Below are 20,624 nucleotides of genomic sequence, written 5' to 3'. Positions count from 1 at the left end.
TATGGCTTTTTAAGAGTCACAGGAATGCAGAAAAGTAGAGAGATGAAGAAATTCACATTTAGCAGATGTAAAACTCTCTGCCAGATCTCTTTCAAAACTTGATGCCTTAAAGCGTGTTCCTAAAGCCATGATCAGGAGTCAAAGTACGTACAGACAAGCAAAGAGGGCTCACAGCTCCACACAGCCGGGCTCCACTTCCCCCAGGGCCCCCCTCACTTCAGTGTGGTTTGGGGGGCTGGGGGGGGCAGTATCAGTACAAAACCATTTACAGTATCACACTGCAAGTCCTGGGGAATGCTTGGGAGCATCCAGAAACACTGCCCACTGCTTTTATTAGCACCTGATTCCAGCGATTAATTCGGATTCTGGAGAACTGATGCCTAAGATCATGACGACTACGAATTGTTGCCACTATTCAAGATTTGACACCTCCCTTCTTTTAGCCTTTAAGCAAAACTGCAGAACACACACGCTAAGGATTACGTACTGCAGACACCAGGCCAGGTGTACCATTTTAAAACATTCCCTGCCTTCAGTGGAATAATCTCATCTCAGGGCAAGATCCAGTCCAGTTCTCTTAACTGCAGGAATTTCCAATGTTAATATGGTACACAGTGAAGGTTCTGTGGGCATCTTTCATTCAGAAAAAGACAAAAATCACTTACCATGCTGTGCAGGCATTGGTATACAGATCAGCCACACGCACCATATTTGCAGAGAGTACATTTGCTATGGCAATTATAAGTGAGTTATATTTAAATGTGAATCAGTAACATCCACTGATAAACTATGGCAGGCCAAAAAAAGTCAGAAGCTAAATTAAAAGTGTTAAAAAGCCAACTTTAATGAGACATTTGTATGGAATTTTCTAGAAAGTTACTCTTTAAAAAGGCCAAGCAAACCATACCTGCAGAGTTTCATTCACAGTTGGCGACACGTCCTGCTCGGTGCCTACGGGAAGGGTCTGAGGAGTGTAAAGACCATTAACTAGCAGTTCATAGAATCGCATGCGGGTTTCACCTGCACAAACCACAATGGAAGAGTTTATTAAACAGAAATAGAGCAGCCTGTGTCAAAATACATCATCCAACTCTTGACGCCTGCACAACAGCCTCTGAGGCGGGTAAGGATCATTTCAGAGGGGGCAAGCGAAGCGAGGTGCCCCCCTCCCCAGCCTGGGCCAGGTTTCCTAAATCTTTTCTCCTCTTCTCCTTCTGCACGGCAGCTCTGCTCTTTGCCACGCTTTCTGGAGACCTGCAGGTTCCCTCCTCTCTAAAGCGTCAAACAAATAATTTGCACATTTTAGAAGTGAAACTCTTAGGAAAGGGACAAGCCTCCGCAGAAAGCTCTCCCTGAACACCCTGCCCACAGAGGCCGGCTGTTACTCATGCAGCAAGGTGCATGGCAATGCCACGCACAAAACCGTGCTTTTCCGAAAAGCACTGCTCTTCCAAAAGGGCACCGACTAATTGTTATTTTTCTTTTTCAGTTTAAGGTGTGCTCAGCAGTATCCTTCAAACGATATAAACCAGAGAAGCAAGCTGCCCCTTACATTGTTACTGGGCTTTAGCTTTCTTCATTCCTAAATTCCTGAATCCTAGATAAGACCCAGTTTCTTAATACTGGATTTTTCGTTACTGCAAAAAGCCAGTCCTACTCATTTTGCAGTCTGTAAGAAATTTGTCATCAACTTCAAAGGAAACAGAATCAGACCCTCTGAGACTGCGTGAATTTTGCTTATATAATTTGGATAAATGGATTTGATCTTGTCCTTTTACTGAAAAATAAAGAATATACAGAAAAATGGACAGAACCCGCACCTGAGCCCAGAGTATTGAATTCAAGCAAGATCTTCCCTGAAATGGGACTACTTTCATGAGGAGGTCCTGAAATCAAACCTCAAACTCCCTGTGAATCACTCTGTGCGATTTAAAACTAGAGCATCTTTAGTCTGATCCCGCACACTGAAAAAGACCCTTTTCTCTCTAATAAAAGCTGCAGGTGAGGTTATTTGGTTTTCCAATCTCAATTCACACACCAAAACTTGAGCCATATTCTCAAATATTCAAATGGTTATAGTTCATTTAAAGTCATGAAAAATAGATCTCTTCAAGACAAAGCCCAAAATACTTGAAATATTAACACACACACACATCCTGCCAGGAGACTACAATGTCATGGATATGGAAATGCTAGACCTACTTTGAAACTGATTTTTAAATAAACATAAATTGTTAGAAAGTTTCATAATTCTTCCTGGTTCCCCAGTACAATGTAGTAAAATTGACAACTCTATTTTCAAATAACTTTATGAATGTAAAATGATTCTTAACTATCACTATAGAAATAGGTATTCAGTGAGTGTGTCCATTCTGCAGATGGATAAACCAAGGCAGATTGGTTAGACCAGGGAACATCTAGATTTACTAGTTCCAGATTCCTAGGCCTGTGCTCTGACCAGACAGATAAATCAACACTTTTGCTCCTAACATTTATTCTCCTTGACTATGAAAATCAAGTCTTTAACTAAACAGTCATTTTAACAACATTCTGGAAAAGCTGAATAGAAATTTTAAACATTATACATATATATTTTAAGAATACCCTAACCTGCTAATGCTACTTTGGGAATAGTATTTTTACTTGATTCCACCAGATCACCTAATGCTGCCAATCTTACTCATTAAGAATGAAATAGGTACAACTGTGGAAAAAAAAAAAACTTTAGAAGCACACAGATGGCAAACAAAACAAAACTGCAACTTAAAACTAAGATCGTTCAATGTTTTCTCAAAAAAAGATGAAAGGCATTAAAAAACCTCCTTCCCTGATGTGCAGCTAACTTTCCTGAACAGCTGCCTGTTCAAGACTTGCAGAGTAAATTATGAATGGAGGAAAACAAAGAGGAATGTACTACAGTCAGCTTGCTCAGAACGTCTCTCATCAAGACCTCCTCTGCACCACTTATGAGCCTGCTTTAATTTACATTATTAAAACTACAAATGGTTAATCTCTTGTTATATGTAATTTTACTTTCAAATTTCAAAGTAACCAGGAGAAATAACCTATCTGTAAAACCTGATACTAAAATTTCAAAAGTATACATATGTAAAGTTAAGGTTAACTTACAATAGAGAATACTTTAATACTACTGTGATTTTTCTTTTAACAGAGATCAGTGATGTCAATAAACATCCTACTATACCCTCTTATCATGTGTAGCATACCAACTGCTGTACAAGTTATGCACAAAATTTTTGAAATCTTTTAATACAGAACAAAAATATCAGCATTACACTTTTTTTTTTTTTTAAGAGAGTGGCGTTAACAATGTCCTCTTCCTCAAGAAAGAGTGCAGCAAGTCAGCTTTAAACTAGAAATGCCATGTTTGCAATGCAAAAAGAAAAAGAAAAAAACATACAAGTGGCTATTTATCTACTCCTTGTTTGCTACACCTCTTCAGTTTTAGACATTTTCTAAAATTCAGACACATTTTAGTGCAGTGCCCAATGCTTGGAGAAAAGAGAAAGTTTTCATACTTCCAGAAACTTTATTGGCTCCACAGTGCTCAGGTCTGGGACTGAGAGCCAGTTACTTCCAGGACTCGGAGCTCCTGTCGCTTTAAGAGAGACAGTCTCACACTTGCACACACACACACACACACACACTCGCACACACACACTGTCAAGCGCTGTGCACTCTTTTACTGCCAGCCTTGAGTTTGCTGCTAAATATCAATGAAACACCAGGCGCCCCGAGGACGGCACCTAGCCGCGCTGCCACGGCCCGAATGCAAAGATTTGGGTCCCAGGAACCCCCAGGCTTCTCCAAAAACGCCAACTTTGCCAGGCGGGTGCCAAGGGGCCTGGGCAGCTGCGGGAGGCAGCTCGCGGGCAGGCAGCAGCTCGGGGCAGGGAGACGGGGTGCGCGGGAGGCTCCCAAGGGCGGCGCTGGGGGCAGGCGAGCAGGGGAAGGGGCAGGAGCCGGGCAGGATGGCAGCATTTTGCAAATTACAGGGCTGTCTCCTAGCAACAGACAACACATTTGGCTCCACGTGACTTCCCAAGGCCCCAGAAACCAGACACGCACGCAGGGGAACAGGAGCACTCACTTCGTATTTTTAATCACCGAGCCCTTCCAGCCTGCAAAAGCGCCGCATTTTAGGAGAGGAAGGAAGGACACGGCAGCTGCAAATAGCAAACCGGTGAAGCTGAGATCTGCCCCTCACCTTTTGTATCCAGCTCCACGTGGATGATGTTGCCCATGACGGAGGTGTTGTGAAGGTGCTGGACGGCCTCCCGGGCACCCTTGACAGTGGCAAAGATCACTTTGGCAATGCCCAGGTGCTTCTTGTTCTTGGGGTTGTAGAGAATCTCCACCTCTTCCACTTCGCCGTATTTCTTGCACATGTCGGTCAAAAAGTTTTCGCGGATGTTGTCATTCAGCTTGGCAAAGGTGACCTGCTTGGGAGGCACTGGCCCCACGTAAAACTCATCGATCTGGAAACAGGCACAAGGGTGGCAATAAAAATCATTGCCAGCATCAGAGGGAAAACGGCGTGAGGATGGCATGGAAAGGAGAGGGTTAAAACGTCCTGCAGAACTTTGGGGAAAGAAACTGCCTCCGAGGCTCTCGCACCAGCCCCGGGAGCAGCAGAGCCCCTGCCGTTTCTGCCATTCATTCAAACGGGTTCCTTTCTCGGCTACAAATATGTATTTTGAGCAGGGCTATCAGCAGACAGCCCCCCTCTGCCGCCCACCCTCCTGAAGAGAAGCACCCAAGACACAACTCCAAAACATTCAACCTGATCTTATTAGACAGATGTATTGATTTTTTGTTATCTTTATGGAATAGGATTATTGTTAAACGGCTCGCCAAATAATAATGTTAATAGGAATATGACTGTCATTTAAACGGTTCATTAAACTATCTGGAACACAAGCTTCATTCCCGGATAAACAAGAATACAAAGCTAAACCCAAAAGACAGGGGCAGTACCTTGAATTTGGGGACAGACAGCTCCAACTCCTTAGTTTTGGTCCATATTCGCCCTATTCTGGGATCTCTGACACAATCCACAGGAGCGATTCCCGAGTTCTGGGAGGAGGAGAAGAAAAAGCACAAAACCGGCAATAACACTGCTTGAAATTTAAGCCACAAATAGAAAATAAATAAAATAAATAAACCCCGACAAAGCATAGGAAGTCTCCAGGGAAGAGAAAAGCACAGACACACACATACACACACGTGTCAAATTGCAATACTGCTGGGAAATGCACACAGATTGGAAACACAGACATAAAGCTGCAGGTTTGGGCTCCTTTCGGGGCTCCTGACAGTTGAATACATCGTGTCAGGTGGCAGTAACTTTGGTGGCTGTCCGTGTTCCCCCCCTCCCCGAACCCCCTGGCAACACACACGGGCTCCGGCGGGGATCGCCAGGCCCTGGGGGGGCCCCGGTCCCCGGCGGCTTGGACAGGGGGCAAGGAGCGTGGGTCTGGGCTGGGGGGGGGACACAACCCGACAGGGGAGGGACACAGAAATTCCCACACTCACAGGCATGCTAAAATGTTGCCCATCATAACGATAGAGTTTGTGCTGTCCTTTTTTCAGAGCCGGGTCAATAATCAACTTGTAACTTCTCCAATGGTGATTTCTTTTCTCGACAGAAGTGCTGGCTTGGGTGCTGTTCTCCATTCCGTTGATCCAACCTGGACGGGGGAGGCAAGGGGAGGAGGGGGGGGAAAGAGGAGGGAAAAAAAAACACACAAAAACCCACAAAGTTAAAAAATATTCAACAAAGACCCCCCTTTTTTTTTTATTTTTTTAAACGAACCGCCCGCTCAACACACCCAGGCAGGGAGGAAATCCACCAAGAAGCAAGCCCTAAAATGGGGGAATTGCGAGCCGTGTCCCCCCCCCTCCACCCCAGCGAGACAAGAGGCAGAAAGGGAGGAGGGAAGAAAAAAAAAAAAAAAAAAGACCCAATCTCACTTGAACTCTGCTTTTTGCCATGATCTTCAGGGTGCTTGGCTTTTTCCCCCGCCTTGATCTCTCGGAAAGACATCGCGTTTGGCGGCCGATCGTCTCCGGGCGGCGAAAGGCGAGCTCCCGTCTCACATGGGGCCGGTTACCGGCGCGGGCTGGCCGCCAGGCTCCTGCCTCCCGTTTTCGCGAGCCACCACATATTGTGTGTGCTCGCTGCTGGCGGCGGCGGCCTCCCACAATACACCGCTGCGAGCGCCGCGAACGCCTAACCGCCCTCCGCCGCCTGCACATTCACGGCGGCCGCGCCGCGCAGCCCCCGGCCCCGCGGCCGCCCGCCGCCGCCCCGCCGCCGCCGAGCGCCGCGGCATGGGCCCCCGCCGGGCGGGGTTTTTTTTTTTTCCTCCCCGCCCCGGGGTTAACGGCATGCGGGGGGGAGCGTGGAATCTGCCCGCTGCATTTACCTTAGCGCAAACTGTTTCTAAACAAGATGGACCTAGGTGGGACAAGTTTTGGGGGAAGACTTCGGCGAGCCCGCGACGGCCGAGCGGGCGGGCGGGCGGCCGCGGCTGCGGGCGGAGCGCGGCGCGGCGCCCGCCGCCCTGCTGCGGCGGCGGCGGTGCAGCGAGGGGGGGAGGGGGGGGACCGCGCGGCTCGGCGCCGTTTGGCGACACTGTGGCAATTTCACACGATTGGGGAAGGAGGGGGGGGGAAGCGGCAGTTTTGCTTATTAAAGGTCCGGGGCTGGCGGCAGCCAATCAGCGGGGAGCTTCCATTTTGTTTTAGCTATTAAAGGCCGCGCGGCGCGGTCCTCCCGCCGCTCGCCGGGGCGCGGAGCCGGCCGCCGCGGCGGGCGCAGGGCGCGGGCGCGGCTCCGCGGCCGCAGCTCGGCCGCGGTCGGGTAATTGGCTGGTTAAAGGCACCGGGCGCCCGCAGCCAATCGGCGCGCAGCTTCCATTTGGCTTGAGTTATTAGACGCTGATCTAAAAACATCCTTCAGCAGACAGCTAAGGAGAGGCCAACAGATCAGGCAGCCATTTTTCTGCAATGGAATTAAATGGCCAACTGGGTTTTCCTTTGTTCCAAAAGGGGATACTCCATTTGAATCCACACCATCCATTTCAGGACTGCTCAGGGTTGTGTTAATGTCTGGCAACATGCTAGAGGACTCACTGAAGAAGGAAGACAAAAAAGATTCGGATTTTTCCCTATGATCTGGAATCCATCTTTGTCTTGTGTAACTAGGTCATGGCACACCCTATGTCAGCAGTAACAATTTTGAATGCAAAAAATAAGTAAATACATGTTTTTGTTTGGGGGTTTTTAAGCTTTAGAGCTATACGATGACTGAACAATAAATTTTAAAAAGTATTTCCTATATTAAACACTTAATTCCTGGCCATTTTTATTAACTCCTTTGGTGCTTATAAGGTAATGTTTTAAATATAGACGTAGGAATAGTGAATTCTGGCAAAAAAGCAATTTTACTATGATAAGCTTTTTTTTCCTCTCTTATGTTGTAAGTACCCAATCCATTCTGTCCTTACTAAGTGTAGTTTTCATGTTAATGTTACTGAAGTGGTCCTTATTTCTAAGCCTTCATTTGCATGTGTTATGTTTTTGTCTGTTTATCTAAACCAATTTATGCTTTTGAAATATTTTACTTATATAAAGCAAAATATCTAGCTAGAGATGTTTAAAGTTGCTTACAAGCAGTAAATGTTAACCAGGTGTTTTCACACTAACATGTACAGACTAAAATATTTAGGAAAACATTTTTAGTTTCTGCGTACTCTGTGGAAAAACACTGAATGTCCTTTTTATGTACAGAGTAAATCTCTCCCGGGAACCTAGATTTAAGCCTCGAGTAGAAATCCTAACTGGATACTGTCAGTCAACATAGCTGGACAACATTTTCTAGTTTTTGGGGGTTTTTTTGATGCTAGAGCATTGCCATATACAGATCTGTAAATATCTTAACGAGATCCGTTTTGACTTGCAAACTTACAAGAGAAGTGGTGATACAGATCATATATATTTATAGCCATATTTTAAAAAGCGTAACAACTTCACCTTCAGAGCTGCATTCAACTATGGTGTGCGGGTAAGTAAAGCCTTTTGCCCTTGCAGAGAAACATATAGACCAGGCCTATGCAGCAAATGTTATTGTCCTAGACAGAGAGGTCCTAACGATCGTCTGTAGAAACGGTAGCTATCTTGTTCTTGCTAGATACATATAGAGCATATCTTAACGCATATTTTCAGAGAGTGATTTTCTGCACAAAGCGCTTTGTTGTCCGCAGCCCTGCTTTTTGCAGAGAGACGCTGCTGTGAATCCATGCAGGCATTACGTGGCTGTTAAATTGAACGCACAAAAAAAAAAATCTGCCTACAAACAGTAAGATATTACTAAGGTTGATTAAAAAAAAAAAAGCGAAAAGACGGCGGTGGTGGTGGCGGTGGGATCCCTTACATGTTTGTCCTTCTAGTTACAGAAGCATTTGGTTCGACAAAAAAAAGTCAAAAGCAACAAAATGGGGGGGGTTGTTTTTCAGGACGGTGAGCGTCTTAATGGAGAATGTCTCACTATAAAAGAACGCTGTAAAATCCTTCATACCGAGAGGCAGTGGCTTGGAGAGGGGGGCAAAAGGAGGTCTGAAAGTAAATCCAAAATGAGGGAGTTTCCTTCCAAGTGAGGGACCCTTTGCAGCCTGAGTTTTACAGTTGGAAAGATGTGACGCAGTTGATATTCACAGCGGTTGTGCTTTGGTGCAGCTACTCAGCACGTGAAATGGCCTCCCCGCCGACGGCTGGTGGTTTTATTGTGTGAAAGCCCCGCGCCTGGCGTCTCGGGTGCCGGCAGGGGCGGCCGGCGGCAGTTGCGCGGCGCTCCCGGTCGCGCTCCATGTTGTGCGAGGGTAGCGGCCATCATGGCTTCTCCTCCCGCGCCGCGTTCTCCTCAGGGCTGGGGCGGCGGCGCGCCGGGCTCTCCCCCGCGGCCTGCCGGCGCTCCGCGTCCCGATCACTGCAGGGAAATGGCCGTTTCTCCCCACCCCACCCCACCCCCGCCGCTTTGTGAGGGTTTGTGGACGGTGAAGCCGAGGAGGGAAGCGGGGGGCCGGCGGGCTTTTCTCGCCGAGGCTGCCGCGCACAACATGGCGGCGGCGGGGAGCGCCCTGCAGCAGCGGGAGGCAGCGCTGCAGTCGGCGGCGCTGGCGGCGCTCCAGCCATGGCGGCCCGGGCGGGGGCCGGGGGGGGGGGGGGCCGCGGCCGGGCTGGCAGCGCGGCCGGGCGGGGAGGACAAAGGCAGTTCGCATAATGCAGGCGAAGCCCTGGGTGCCTATAAATAACGCAGCCCGCCCTCGCCTTCCTCCCTTCCCCCATCAGCAGCCTCCCGCTCGCTCGCTTGCTTGTATAAATACCAAAAGATGAAAGTAGCCTAATGCAGAGGGAATTTTTTTTTTTTTAAAGCGCAACAGACAACAACACCCCAAAAGTCGAAGGGGAAAAGAGGGTGGTGGTGTGGGGGGGGCAGCCAGGCAAATGAGCAGGCAGCGCTGGCTGCGGGAGGAGCGGGGCGGCGTTGGCAGCCTCCCCGTCTGGAGCGGGCTGCGCGGGGGCCGCGGCGGGGAGCGCCGCCGCTCCGCAGCCCTCGTCACATGGCTCTTTGTTGTGCTCCTTCTCCTGCCCCTCCTGGGCTCCCCCCCCCCCTTCGCCGCCGTCTCCGCCGCTGCCCTGCCTCCTGCCGCCCGCAGCCGGGGGGGATGGCGGGGAGGAGCCGCCGCGGCCTGGCCCGGCTCGCCTCGGCTCGGCCCGGGTGCTGCAGCGCCGAGCGCCCCGCTGCCGGCTGTGAGGGGGGGAGGGCGGCCTCGCCGCGGGCTGCCCGCCGTGCGAGCCGCCATGGGCGCCCTGAGGTGTTACACGTGCCTTTTTTTCTTTCTTTTTTTTTACTTCTTTTTCTTCCAAGCAGATTTTCCTCCCGCTTGCTTAGGGTGGAGGCGTGTGGGGGTTATTTCGGAGCTTCGTGAGCTCTGCGGGGAGTTAAACCTTGTACTCCACTGCAGACTAAAATTAGCTGAGCTAGGAAAGCCGGGCTTGAGCAACCATTTCAGAGGGCAGGACAGGGAGGAAAAAAAAAAAAAAAAACACCAAACCAAACAAACCAAACAAGTCGTAGAGGTGGCGTTCCCGGTAAGGCTAGAGCAGGACCGTCCTGTGGACCTTGTGGGAGGGAAGAAGGTAAGTGGCTGCTTGGCAGAGGTTGCCGAAGGGAGGCGGCATGTGCAGGGCAGGGTTCACCCTGCCAGGGCGTTCATGTGTCTCAGGACGAGTTGCTCTGTGGTTTTGTAAAAACTGTGCTGTGGTATGTGCTGAGGCTGGAGGAGTGTTTTCCTGCGATAGAGCAGGGTGCTGCTGCAAAGGAGGCACTACAGTAGTCCGCTCCTTTCGCAACAGCCTGAGCGTTCACGCTCATTTCTTAATTTAATTGCTTTTCCTTTGGTCTTGAATGTTTCCACAACCTGAATCAGGCTCTGTTTAGAATAAGCAACAAACCCGTCTGCACAAACATACACATTTCCACCGAAAAGATGTCTCTAAATTGCGAGGCCGGCTTTAAAATGAGAAAACGGGCTCCATCCGTGCACTGATATTGGTATCTTTTAGTTAAGTGCCCCTCTAATGGGGCTACAATGTTTTTAAAAGCTGCCCTTCCCCCTTCCCGAAGAGAGCCTCCGGAGCCATGATGTTTTCTAGCTACGTCCTTTGTATGGCAGCGTAGGAAACTGCCTTTCCTGGCTCGCTCCTGCATGCGCGGAGCATATTTATAATCAGTGAAATCTCTCTCTGTTAGCAGCATGTAAAACTCGAGTTCTCATTAAGTGCTCGATCCTGTGAAACCTTATTTACATGCATGGCACTTATTTATGTCAGTAGTGCAGCTGCCTTCCTGTTTTACAATTGCTTTAAATAATAATACATGAATAAAGAAATTTGCATAAACTGGGACATTATTCTTAGTTAAAATGAACCTTGTTAAAATGTTCCTCTACTATTTCTTAATACAAGTGAAAAACATTTTAACCGACTGCAATAGGATGAAATGGTCAAAAACAAACAGCTTAGAGATCAAAATACTGGTCTGAATAGGTCTGTTCTTCGTTTTGCATTTTTTTTTAACTGTAGTGACACAGTTCTAGAGCTTGCATCATATCGAGTTAAATCAACATGTAAAGCGATAAGAAAAGTACCAGATTTAAACAACGTCTGTTAACTTTCCTGGGGACTTTAAATTGATGTTTAAGTAGATACCTGGATTTTAATAATATCTGCATTTTAAGTTAAACCTTAATTTTTGTTTTGTTCAACACTGAAGCAAACTAGTTCTGCCTAATACAGTCCAGACTTTGAAATAATGCATCCAGACCATAATACTGTGGGAGCCTACCCAGCTTTGTCTGCACATGCACCCTTCTGCATATTTTTCCAGGTCTATAATCCCTGTGTGCAATTAATCATTGTTCAGAATGGCCATCTCCGAGGCCAGAATTTATGAACTGCTCCAGCTGGGAGAGTCCTCGAACGTGTGCCTGAAACTGTGAATGCGCAAACAAGGGCCAGAAATTGCTGGGGCAGCAAGTGTTGTAAAGCTCGCTAGTGGTACCAACCTAGCGAGTTGTGTGGGTCCTCAGCACCTCTGAAAATTGTTCTTGCAAGTCTGAACTGAAAACTGCTTTACTTTTTTAGAGTTTCTAAATGACTGTTATGTTCAATGTAGCTTAAAAGTCACCAAGGCAGTTGAGACCAGTTGCACTCTCCGGAGTGGGTGGTTTAATGGCTGAACATCATATCTAAAAAGCTAGATGTTCTGGTACAGCGTATTTAAATCCCAGAAAGGTCAAACCAGACTTTCATACTTGAGTTAGATTGACCCTGGCTTACTGCATGACACTCTTTAGAGAAAGAAAGAGATCTTTCAGGGGGAAAAAAGGACAAAAAACAAAAACCAGACTATTGCCCTGAATGGCCTGTGGTGACTGTATGCACATTCTTGAAGCAACAGAGTTTGTTCTTGCCCACAGTATCCCTCTACTTACTTTATTGTTGAGCTGAAAACTCTGTGCTAATTATTTTGGTGTCTGTTATCAATAAGAAGTGATTTAATTCCTTTGGCAAAGTGTTGCAACTAAAGTAAACTAGATTGAGAGGCAAAGTGAAATAAAAAATATGCAGCTGTTCTGCCAAACAATGATTGTGACTGTTTACAACATTTTGTTTTAGACTGGCTTGTACACAGAATCCTTTATATTGAAGGTTTTCATGTCACAATCCATTGCTTGTCTAAGCAAACTAGATTAATAGCTTATAAAGGACAAAAGAGACCTCTAGGTTCATTTGGTCTGACTTCCTGCAGGTCATAAGACTTTTGTGCATTAATTGCTTTTTCACATCTGAAAGATGTAGTTGAACTACAGCATACCTGTATCTTAGAAAGACATCAAATCTGAATTTAAAAGTGGCCAGTGAGAATAAAGTAAGGGCTGGTAAATTGTTTCCATCAAAACTCACCGGATAGACTAGAAATTAAGACACATTTTTAAACTGAGTTTTGTTTACCTTCTGCTTTCAGTTATCGGACCTTGTTATATCTTAGTCTTCTTGACTGAAGAATGCCGTATTATCAGATTTCTGTCCCCATGTAGCTGTGTACAAACTGATCAACCAAGTATTTATCATTCCCTTTGGAGACCTGCAGAGCTCCCTCCGCAGTCCATGCTTACTAATCCTGTAATTATTTCTATCATGGTTCCCCGTGAATACTCTAGTTATTCAGCGTTTTGATCAGGGCAACCAGAACAGGACAGAGTATACCAGCTGCAATCATACCAGTGCTGACAGCATTCTCACCTGAGATTCCTGTTCCGCACCCAGGGATTACACTGGCCCAGTATGAGCTGGTTTTCCAGCATGGCTCCTAAAATGCTATGAGAACTGCTCCTTCTCAGGATGGTGTCCCCAGCCTGTTGGCTTGTGCTCCTTGTTCTGTGTGTGCTGCTTTACACTTGGCTCTCTTGAAAAGGACAGTGTTTAGACCAGTATTGCTCTATGCAATGGTCTTTATATTCAGCACCCCTCTGCTACTGTTGTGCCTCACCTACAAACTTAAATGGTAATGATTTTATATATTCTTCCAGCTCATTGATAAGCATTGCTTCTGTCTCTGCTGTGGCAGCTTCCCAGTTCCAGGTGTGCACATGTCCCAGTCCTGTCAAAATTGTGTCAGGAGGAGATCTGGATCTACACCATCCTCTTGCCACAGCTCAATTCCATGGGAAGAAACCCCCCGTTTAGGAGCTGGAAGGGAGCCTCAAAGCGCACTGCAGCACTTGCGTGCCCAAGTGTCTAAAATGTAGCCGTTAAATAATGGGAGGCCGAAAATGGATGATTGCCAGACCCTTAACAGAAAGACAACTGCTCTAGGACACGCTGATTACAATCACATTTTGAGACCTTCCCATTGGATGGATTTTCATCCATTTGATCATGCCTTCTTGATTTTATATTCAGTTCCCCTGCTCATAATAATGTAAATGCTTCACAGAAACTGAGTATGGCCCATCAACACTCTTGAGGAAATCTCCTACCAGTACTATTACCATTTACCACCTAACCTTCTAATTTCTTCAGTTTCTCTCAGCAGATAAACTCATGCAGCTTTGTTTCCTATGGATTTGCATCCAGAAATTCCCCAGATTAATCTTCCAGCTCTTTCCCAGTCTTGCTTTCCCTGCTTGGCTGAGCAAGAGGTAAAGACTGGTCGGGAGCTTCCCATGGGCCAACTAGCCAGTTGTTGCTGCCTCTTGGTAAGGGCAAGGGCTTGCCTTTCCCTGAAATACTATGTACTCTACTCAGCTTTTCATTCAAGACCTAAGTATGTTTGGGGCTTTGGCCTCTGCCAAATTCAGTTGAGATGGGAGGAGGGAGAGAAAAAATGACATAGAACAACACAGTCACATTAGACTGTTTTATTTTTAGGAAACCAGACTAAAAATATCAATGGAACATTGAGTAGGACTATGGACCAGGTATTTGCTTGTTCACTGCTTTTGCTCTGACATTTTTAATATCCTCCTAAGTATAGCAAATGATACAGCTAGGGAATTTCTTAGACAAAGTATGCAGCCTCCCGACAGATTTCACCTGTGATCCACCACACTCAGAGTACATGGGATATATGCATTGAAAAATGACCGGGAATCGCTAGTCTGCTGTGTTGTTTTGGCTACCTGGATACAAAGACATGTACAATGATGCCTGAGAGCGGAACAAACACATTCTTTTTGTTGTATAGACTAAGATCCATTTGACTTTTGATGGGCATCTTGGACATTTTCCAGGGCTGTTTTTTTTCTAAAACTGCGTCTGTTCGTTATATTTCTGTAGGAATTACGACAAAGCCACCTCTGCAAGATAGATAGAGTGCTTTTACAGATCTAATCATTCTTGAGCTATAAAAGAAGAAAAAAGCTATTTCAACACCTAATTTGCAGAATGCTTTGTGTCGCTTCTTGCCATTGAAATGCAGCTACTATTGAAATGCTATGATCCCATCAGTACATACAACCAGTTATTTTTTAGAATACTTTCAAACTTACAAAAATCATTAAATAAGAAAGTTGGCAATTTTCATCAATATTCTAAAGCCATCAAATTACTGAACACTTTAGTTCAGTACTTCATGGCCTATGCAATACAGTCTTAGAAAAATAAAAAACGTTTTTTAAATTCTGGCACTCAGAGCTTGCATCATTGAGAGGAAATTAAGATATAGATTTATAAGTAGTAATCTAAAAGGATATTTATGCATTAAAATACTTGTGTATCCAGATTCCTATCAGTAAACAGTCTAGATGTGATGGTAGCTGGAAACCTGTGAGCCTTTTTAACAAATGTAGCACATACAGGGAATATTCGAGTGGTGGATTATAAAATGTTACAGCCTGAGAAGTAGTAACAGATTTCAAATGGAATTAGTTTAACGTACACATCTGAGCAGTTTCTAACTGGCATGATGCAAACCATGTACAATACAAAATCAAGACAATTTTGCCCTTGACATTGTCACCATTGCTCCTGAATCTGCAGTTAGAAATCAGTGTTTTGATTTATTTTTTGACAGGACCGGTCAGGAGTACCCCAGCTGGTCCACGAGCCACAGTTTTCAGCAGAATGGGCCCAAATACGCAGTTAGTGAATGCTGTGCCATCCGCTGCCGCTCTGCACTACCGCAGAACAGCAGCTCACAGTTGCTAAGCAGCTGCAGAGCCGTCCTCGCCTTCGCTACCCATCAGCTGTTGTAGGGAGCAACATGGGCTCCCTGGCTGGCGGCGAGGAGCAGGCAGCATGAAAACAGGAGCCGTGGCCATAGCAAAATTGTCTCTTTTCTGGCTGGCTGATGGGCCCCCTGGCAAAAACGCTCGAGCGAAGGGAAGGGACACTTGATGGACCAGAAGCAGGGGGTGGAGAGGAGGGGAGAGGGGGAGCTAGCATATGTGCACAGCGGCGGTTACAAAGACAGCAGATCTTAGCAGAGCAGGGGGGACACACTGAGGAGAAAGAAATGGGAGAGAGGCCAACTGCACAGTGCAGAATAAAAAAACCCCAGGAGGAGAGTGCAGCATATGGAGAGGGGAAATAAAGCAGAACTTGCACAGCCTGCAAATAATTGAATAGAAAATACAGAAAGAGAGGAAGAGAGCTTGATTCATGACTGCCCTTCACCTTGTGGAGACGGTTACACCCGAGAAAAGGAGGTGTGGAGTACACGGCATCTTTGATGTGTCTCAGTGAACTCTAGGTTTTACATTTCAACCCATGTCATTTGTGGTTTTCTACCTGGATAGCCTCTGCCTTTTGTTTACATTTGATTCTTGCATGCTCTGTGCTTACTTTGCCTAGTTTCTAGTTTATTTTCATAGCTGTTCTGGCTTTTCTGTTTTTTCAAGGTATGTCTTAAAATAGCCTTTCCAGATATTCTCATTGTTTTAACCCTGAAGAGCTGCTTTCTGCCTGCAGGACATTGCTAATCCCCAACTGAAGTTAGTTTCCACTAAATCCACGAAGCTATGTCTGCTTTTCTCCCCCTTTCTCTCCAGGGAGTTGCTGATGGAGGACAGGGTTCCCCTTACTTCCCGACACCATCCCCTGCACGCTCTGTCATTCCTTTTCCCCGCGCAATGCCTGTCATCTGTCCACACAGACTTGCTGCTCTCAGTGCACAGGAAGTGGTTCCTGTGGCAGTAAATTATCACATACTACTGCCATATTACACAAGGGGTTAAAACACGTCATGAGCATCTGCAGGGTTGTTCTGACCAAAAGCGATTCTAGTCCCCCAGCTGTTCAGCTGCCCATATGAAAAAGATTTCATAGTCTCAGTGCCTAATACGCGATTGCCAGCATTATAGGAAATGCCACTGGCGTTGGCAGAGAAGCGGGGTACCTGCATGTTCCTCTCTCCAGCTCCTCCAGGCGGAGGATTGAGGGGCACATTTGTACAGGAAGGTGGGGAGAGGAATTAAAGCTCGTGCAGCTGTTGCCCTCCTCCGTCGCCAGCCCTGCCTTGCTTGGAGGCCTGTCAACTGAGCACACTTTTCCCCAGGTCTGAAACTGAGTTATAAAGGGAAACTAGAGTTGCCCAGACCTCCAACGGAAAGGATTAGCTATGAGCTCTGTGTGTATGTGTGTTTTTCAAGCCAATACAAAACTTGACAAATAGGCAGCCAGATGTGGTTTAAACTTTGAAGATTTTGTCTTAAGATATCTGATTTGGAGTAATTATGCTTTGCCTCCTCCTTCCATTTGTCTGGTGTCCTGTATCTGTGCCTGTCTATACTATTGTTAGACACTAAGATCATTAAAGGTCTAGCGGCATTGACATTTTACAAGTAGCTTCAGCTGCCTTTCATGTAGGGGCTTCTTTAGCATTAGGGGACATGTAAGTTTAATTAGAATGGTTTTAACCAGGAAATCTCCCTGCCATAAGAAATCAGTTACTACCCTATTCCAAGGAAATAACTGGGAGCTTTACAGCATGCCTGTGCTGTTACAACAAGAGTCAGGAAGGGTGAAATGTGTGTAGGAAGAAAAAAATTGCACAGGAAACATGCAATCAAGGACAGCGGTATCAAGCTCGTGCATGGCAGAGAGCCAGGCCCCAAGTTTCAAGCGACCTGTGGGCTGGAGCAGCCCTGGCCGGTTGCTGCCCTCTATGTGCCTGCGCGCAGCAGAGCAAGCTGCCGCAGCTGCTTCGCGAGCAAGCTTCAGAGCGGCGCTGGGGCTTACAACTAGGCCTTCCCGCCTGGCCAGGACGCACCGCCAACCTTCCCACGAGCGTGGCACAGGCCAAAAATCACAGTTCTAAAACAAACGTAACTTTACAACTGGATTTAATTCTCAGCCTTTCAAGTTATGAGTTAGCCTGCTCTGAAGCCTCGCTGTTGCTTTCAGGAGTTTGCCCTGGCTGGTTTACAGGCTCCCTTCAGGTCTGAGATGAACTCAGCCTGGGGCTGTCTTGTGTCTAGGGATGTTCTGACAAGCCACAAACCTTCCCGGTTCCTGCCAAACCCCTGTCCCTACGTGTGAGCTCCTTCCCAGCCGGATACAAACAGGCACCAATGCTTCCTGCGTAGTGTTTCCTTACACATAGCACTCAATGAAAAGCAGGCAGAACTGATGGTGTCTCCCATGGGGACATAAACAGAGGATTTTATCTTCTCTTCAGTCTGCAGTTTGTGCCCTCCTGTAGGAAGTTTGCACAAAGATCAGAGAGAGGCGACACACTTTGCACACTAACTGCCCTTTAACGTCAGTGCCAGGGGTTACTCAGCAAAAGCCTGCCTCTCTTTCAGCACAGTCCTCTCCCTCACAGCCTCCTCCATCCATTTTGCTGTCCTTTTTTCTCCCCCTATGAATATTCTCCCTTTGTTCCCCTGCATTTTTGTCCAAAAGCTTTCTGAGAGCTTCCTGCCTAGGCCCGGTACTAAAGTGATGGGTACTGGATGGCTGACAGTGGCAATGAAGTGTGAAGCCTGACTCTTCCAAAGGCTCTGAAAACCACTGCTTGTTCAGGTGGCTTCGTGGCTCACATGGAGGAAGGCATATTTAGTGAGCCAAATCTGGGATCATTTGAACTTGAAGTTCTTGAAAGCCTCACAAAAAATGCAGTTCTACGTATTTCAGGATTAGTGGAATCTACCAACCAAGCTTTTGGGGAGCTTAACCCAGATTCAGCCATCCACAGTTCATACAAGCTGAATGCATCTTGCGTTCATGTGCTGTGGCCATCCTATTTAACGTATACTCATATTGGTCTCAGTCCTCACCTTGTCTCTGAATCAGCAAGTACATTAAAAAAAATCACTCTTTACCAGGAATTAAGTTGGGAAAGAGAAAAGAAGGGAAAAGTAATCTGAAGAAAGCAGACAGTGCAGAAGGCACTCTGTTTTTGAAAAAGACCACCACATCTCAGTGCTTGCTGGGTCAGGTACAGTGTTCGGTAATGAAAAGAGTGGAAGGCATAAGGCAGAGGTATTTCAGGGGTGTATACTAGAGAGAGTGCTTGGATACTGGGAAAACCACATTGTGTTGCAAGGAAAGCTACATAGAACCACTTTGCCTATGTTTCCTAAAATTATTTCCTGATGGTATTATTTTCTGCTACAGATCTGGACACAAAAAAGCATCTGATGCAGATTAATTTCATGCAATTCTGCAGCAGAGCCCTGTGCTGTCACTTAGCCCCGAGCAAGCCTGCGCATCCCTCCAGGACCCGCTTCCTTGCGATGGTTCCCATGCGAAAGCCAGCTACGTCTACCAACAGAAATGCAACCTGCAGACCTGGGCTAACAGGAGGCATTTTGAATCTTTCTAGATTCACCTTTAAGTGCAAAGGTGGAGGATGAGATTCAGCGTCACTGATAGCTCTGCCAGCCTTTTTGGACAAATTTCTCACCATCGTTCAATAAAGCCATGCCGCCTCTCTGGGGGACCTGCAGGTAATGCCCAGATCTGTGGGAGCGGAGTTATGGTGGCAGTGGTAGATACTTATTTCATGCTTTTCAGAGATAAGTCATTGAGTTTGATGTTCCAGAATGGCATAAGATGATCTTAACCTTTTGTTACCAACATTTTTAACAGAATTTGGCTTGAGAATTGACACTTCAGTGAGGAATTCAAGCAGCTGAAACTGCAGGTAGCCGCTTGCTGCATCAGGCTGAGACTTTAATGTGCTGATCTACACAGCGTTCAGATTGAGAAAGCTTTTTCTCACAACTGAAAAGCCAGAAACTTACAGTTTTTAATGAAAGGTGAGATTCAAAATAAGGCACATTGGCCACACACATATCAGGTGGGCCAAATTTGGCATCACATTTGGCATCCCTGATTTAAGACATACCAAAGAAAATAACTCAAGAAACAGTATGTGTTCCCTATAAATAGTTACTCTCTAGGTAGTTGTCAGTCTGTGGTTTATGAACAAAATCTGTCCAAAGTTTCTGAACATTCACGGCCTGAATTTGCCGAGTTGTATGTCTAATTTGTCTAACACTTCCTGTTACAGAGAGTTGTCCTGCTTGCTTCTATAGCCCTCTAAACTCTGTGGTAGCATTTGGACAGTTTTTATGTAGAGTTTACTGAAAGTTTTTTGCACTGATTTAGTGCATGGGGTACTTGAGCCAAGTGAAACAGGAACTATATTCCTAAGGCATGAAAAGGCAGAAAGAGAATTTTCTTACTGAAATTTAGTTTTTCCACATTACTTAACAGTCTAGGAAATTAATACCCTTCTGGCAGCACTTCCCACTGGAAAAAAAATATATGTAGTTCCTACTCAGCCAAACAACAATGTAGTAATGTTTTTGATTGGGCTAAACCTCTTAGAAACTGGCAGGTGTCACAGCCACCTTGCCTTCAGTGAAAAAAAGGCAACTGGGATCCCTTATGAAACAAGGGATTTATATCAGTAGGGGCTATTACACAAAAAACAGGCACATGGCAAGGTTTGAATAGATGGTGAATCATGTGGCCCTAGGGATTTTTCTGGATTTTGGGGGCAGGGGGTGTTTCTGTGTAAAATATCAGGCCACGAGGACCAGATGGTAGAGCTCTGCATGTGCAAGAGAAACAGCAAGAAACACTACACAAATGGATGCTGAGAAGCAGCTGAAAGTCAAGGAGACTGGGAGCTTTGATTTTGGAAAAAGACACTTCTTGAGTTGAGTGATGGCCGAAAGAGGCTTGGGATTGTGAGTTTTTCTGGGTTGAAAGATACAGAATTTTGTGTATTTGTTTTATGAATAAATGGAATTAACCTTGAGTATATACCTAGCTTCCTCATTGGCTTCACAACCTGATACTGTCACCAAATACTTTGTCACCAAATCCCCTCCCTATCTGCCCCATTCATTCATACTGTAAATTCTTTGGGTCAGAGATTATTTTTTAGTAAGTGTCTGTGTACATTACAAACAATTGTGGGACTTGTATAACATCTGAAATTCATTGCAAATTCATTCTGCTTACATACGAAGTCCCATTCTTTTAGAGTCTGTCTTTGCAATGAGACTGTAAGCTCTTCA

General features: G+C 46.1%; 1 protein-coding gene and 1 long non-coding RNA gene across 4 annotated transcripts in view; one reads left to right on the top strand and one right to left on the bottom strand.

Moving 5' to 3' along the window:
- The window catches only part of SETD1B (SET domain containing 1B, histone lysine methyltransferase), a 51,989-nt gene extending 45,794 nt beyond the window's left edge, over positions 1-6,195 (bottom strand). The window contains exons 1-5 of one of the 2 annotated variants that reach the window (XM_067306733.1): positions 5,995-6,195; positions 5,557-5,711; positions 4,999-5,097; positions 4,229-4,499; positions 908-1,020 (exon numbers count right to left, since the gene is read on the bottom strand). In XM_067306733.1, the coding sequence (XP_067162834.1) occupies positions 908-1,020; positions 4,229-4,499; positions 4,999-5,097; positions 5,557-5,711; positions 5,995-6,067 (711 nt within the window). In that variant the 5' untranslated portion in view covers positions 6,068-6,195. Of the gene's footprint in view, positions 1-907; positions 1,021-4,228; positions 4,500-4,998; positions 5,098-5,556; positions 5,712-5,852; positions 5,864-5,994 lie in introns of those variants that run through there. The other variant, XM_067306734.1, reaches the window with a different exon arrangement.
- A 730-nt stretch (positions 6,196-6,925) lies between these two features.
- Positions 6,926-20,367, top strand: LOC106495699 (uncharacterized). Of its 2 annotated transcripts, none has more exons than XR_001294484.2 (2): positions 6,926-8,089; positions 18,709-20,367. It is a non-coding gene; the product is annotated as an uncharacterized lncRNA (long non-coding RNA). The 2 variants fall into 2 exon arrangements; XR_001294483.2 differs by lacking the exon at positions 6,926-8,089 and adding an exon at positions 9,517-10,224.
- The last annotated feature ends 257 nt before the right edge of the window (positions 20,368-20,624 follow it).

This window comes from Apteryx mantelli, chromosome 17 (genome assembly GCF_036417845.1).
Source record: "Apteryx mantelli isolate bAptMan1 chromosome 17, bAptMan1.hap1, whole genome shotgun sequence".
Lineage (NCBI taxonomy): Eukaryota > Metazoa > Chordata > Aves > Apterygiformes > Apterygidae > Apteryx > Apteryx mantelli.
The sequence above is the reverse complement of the archived record's forward strand: the minus strand, read 5'-3'. Positions and strand labels throughout refer to the sequence as shown.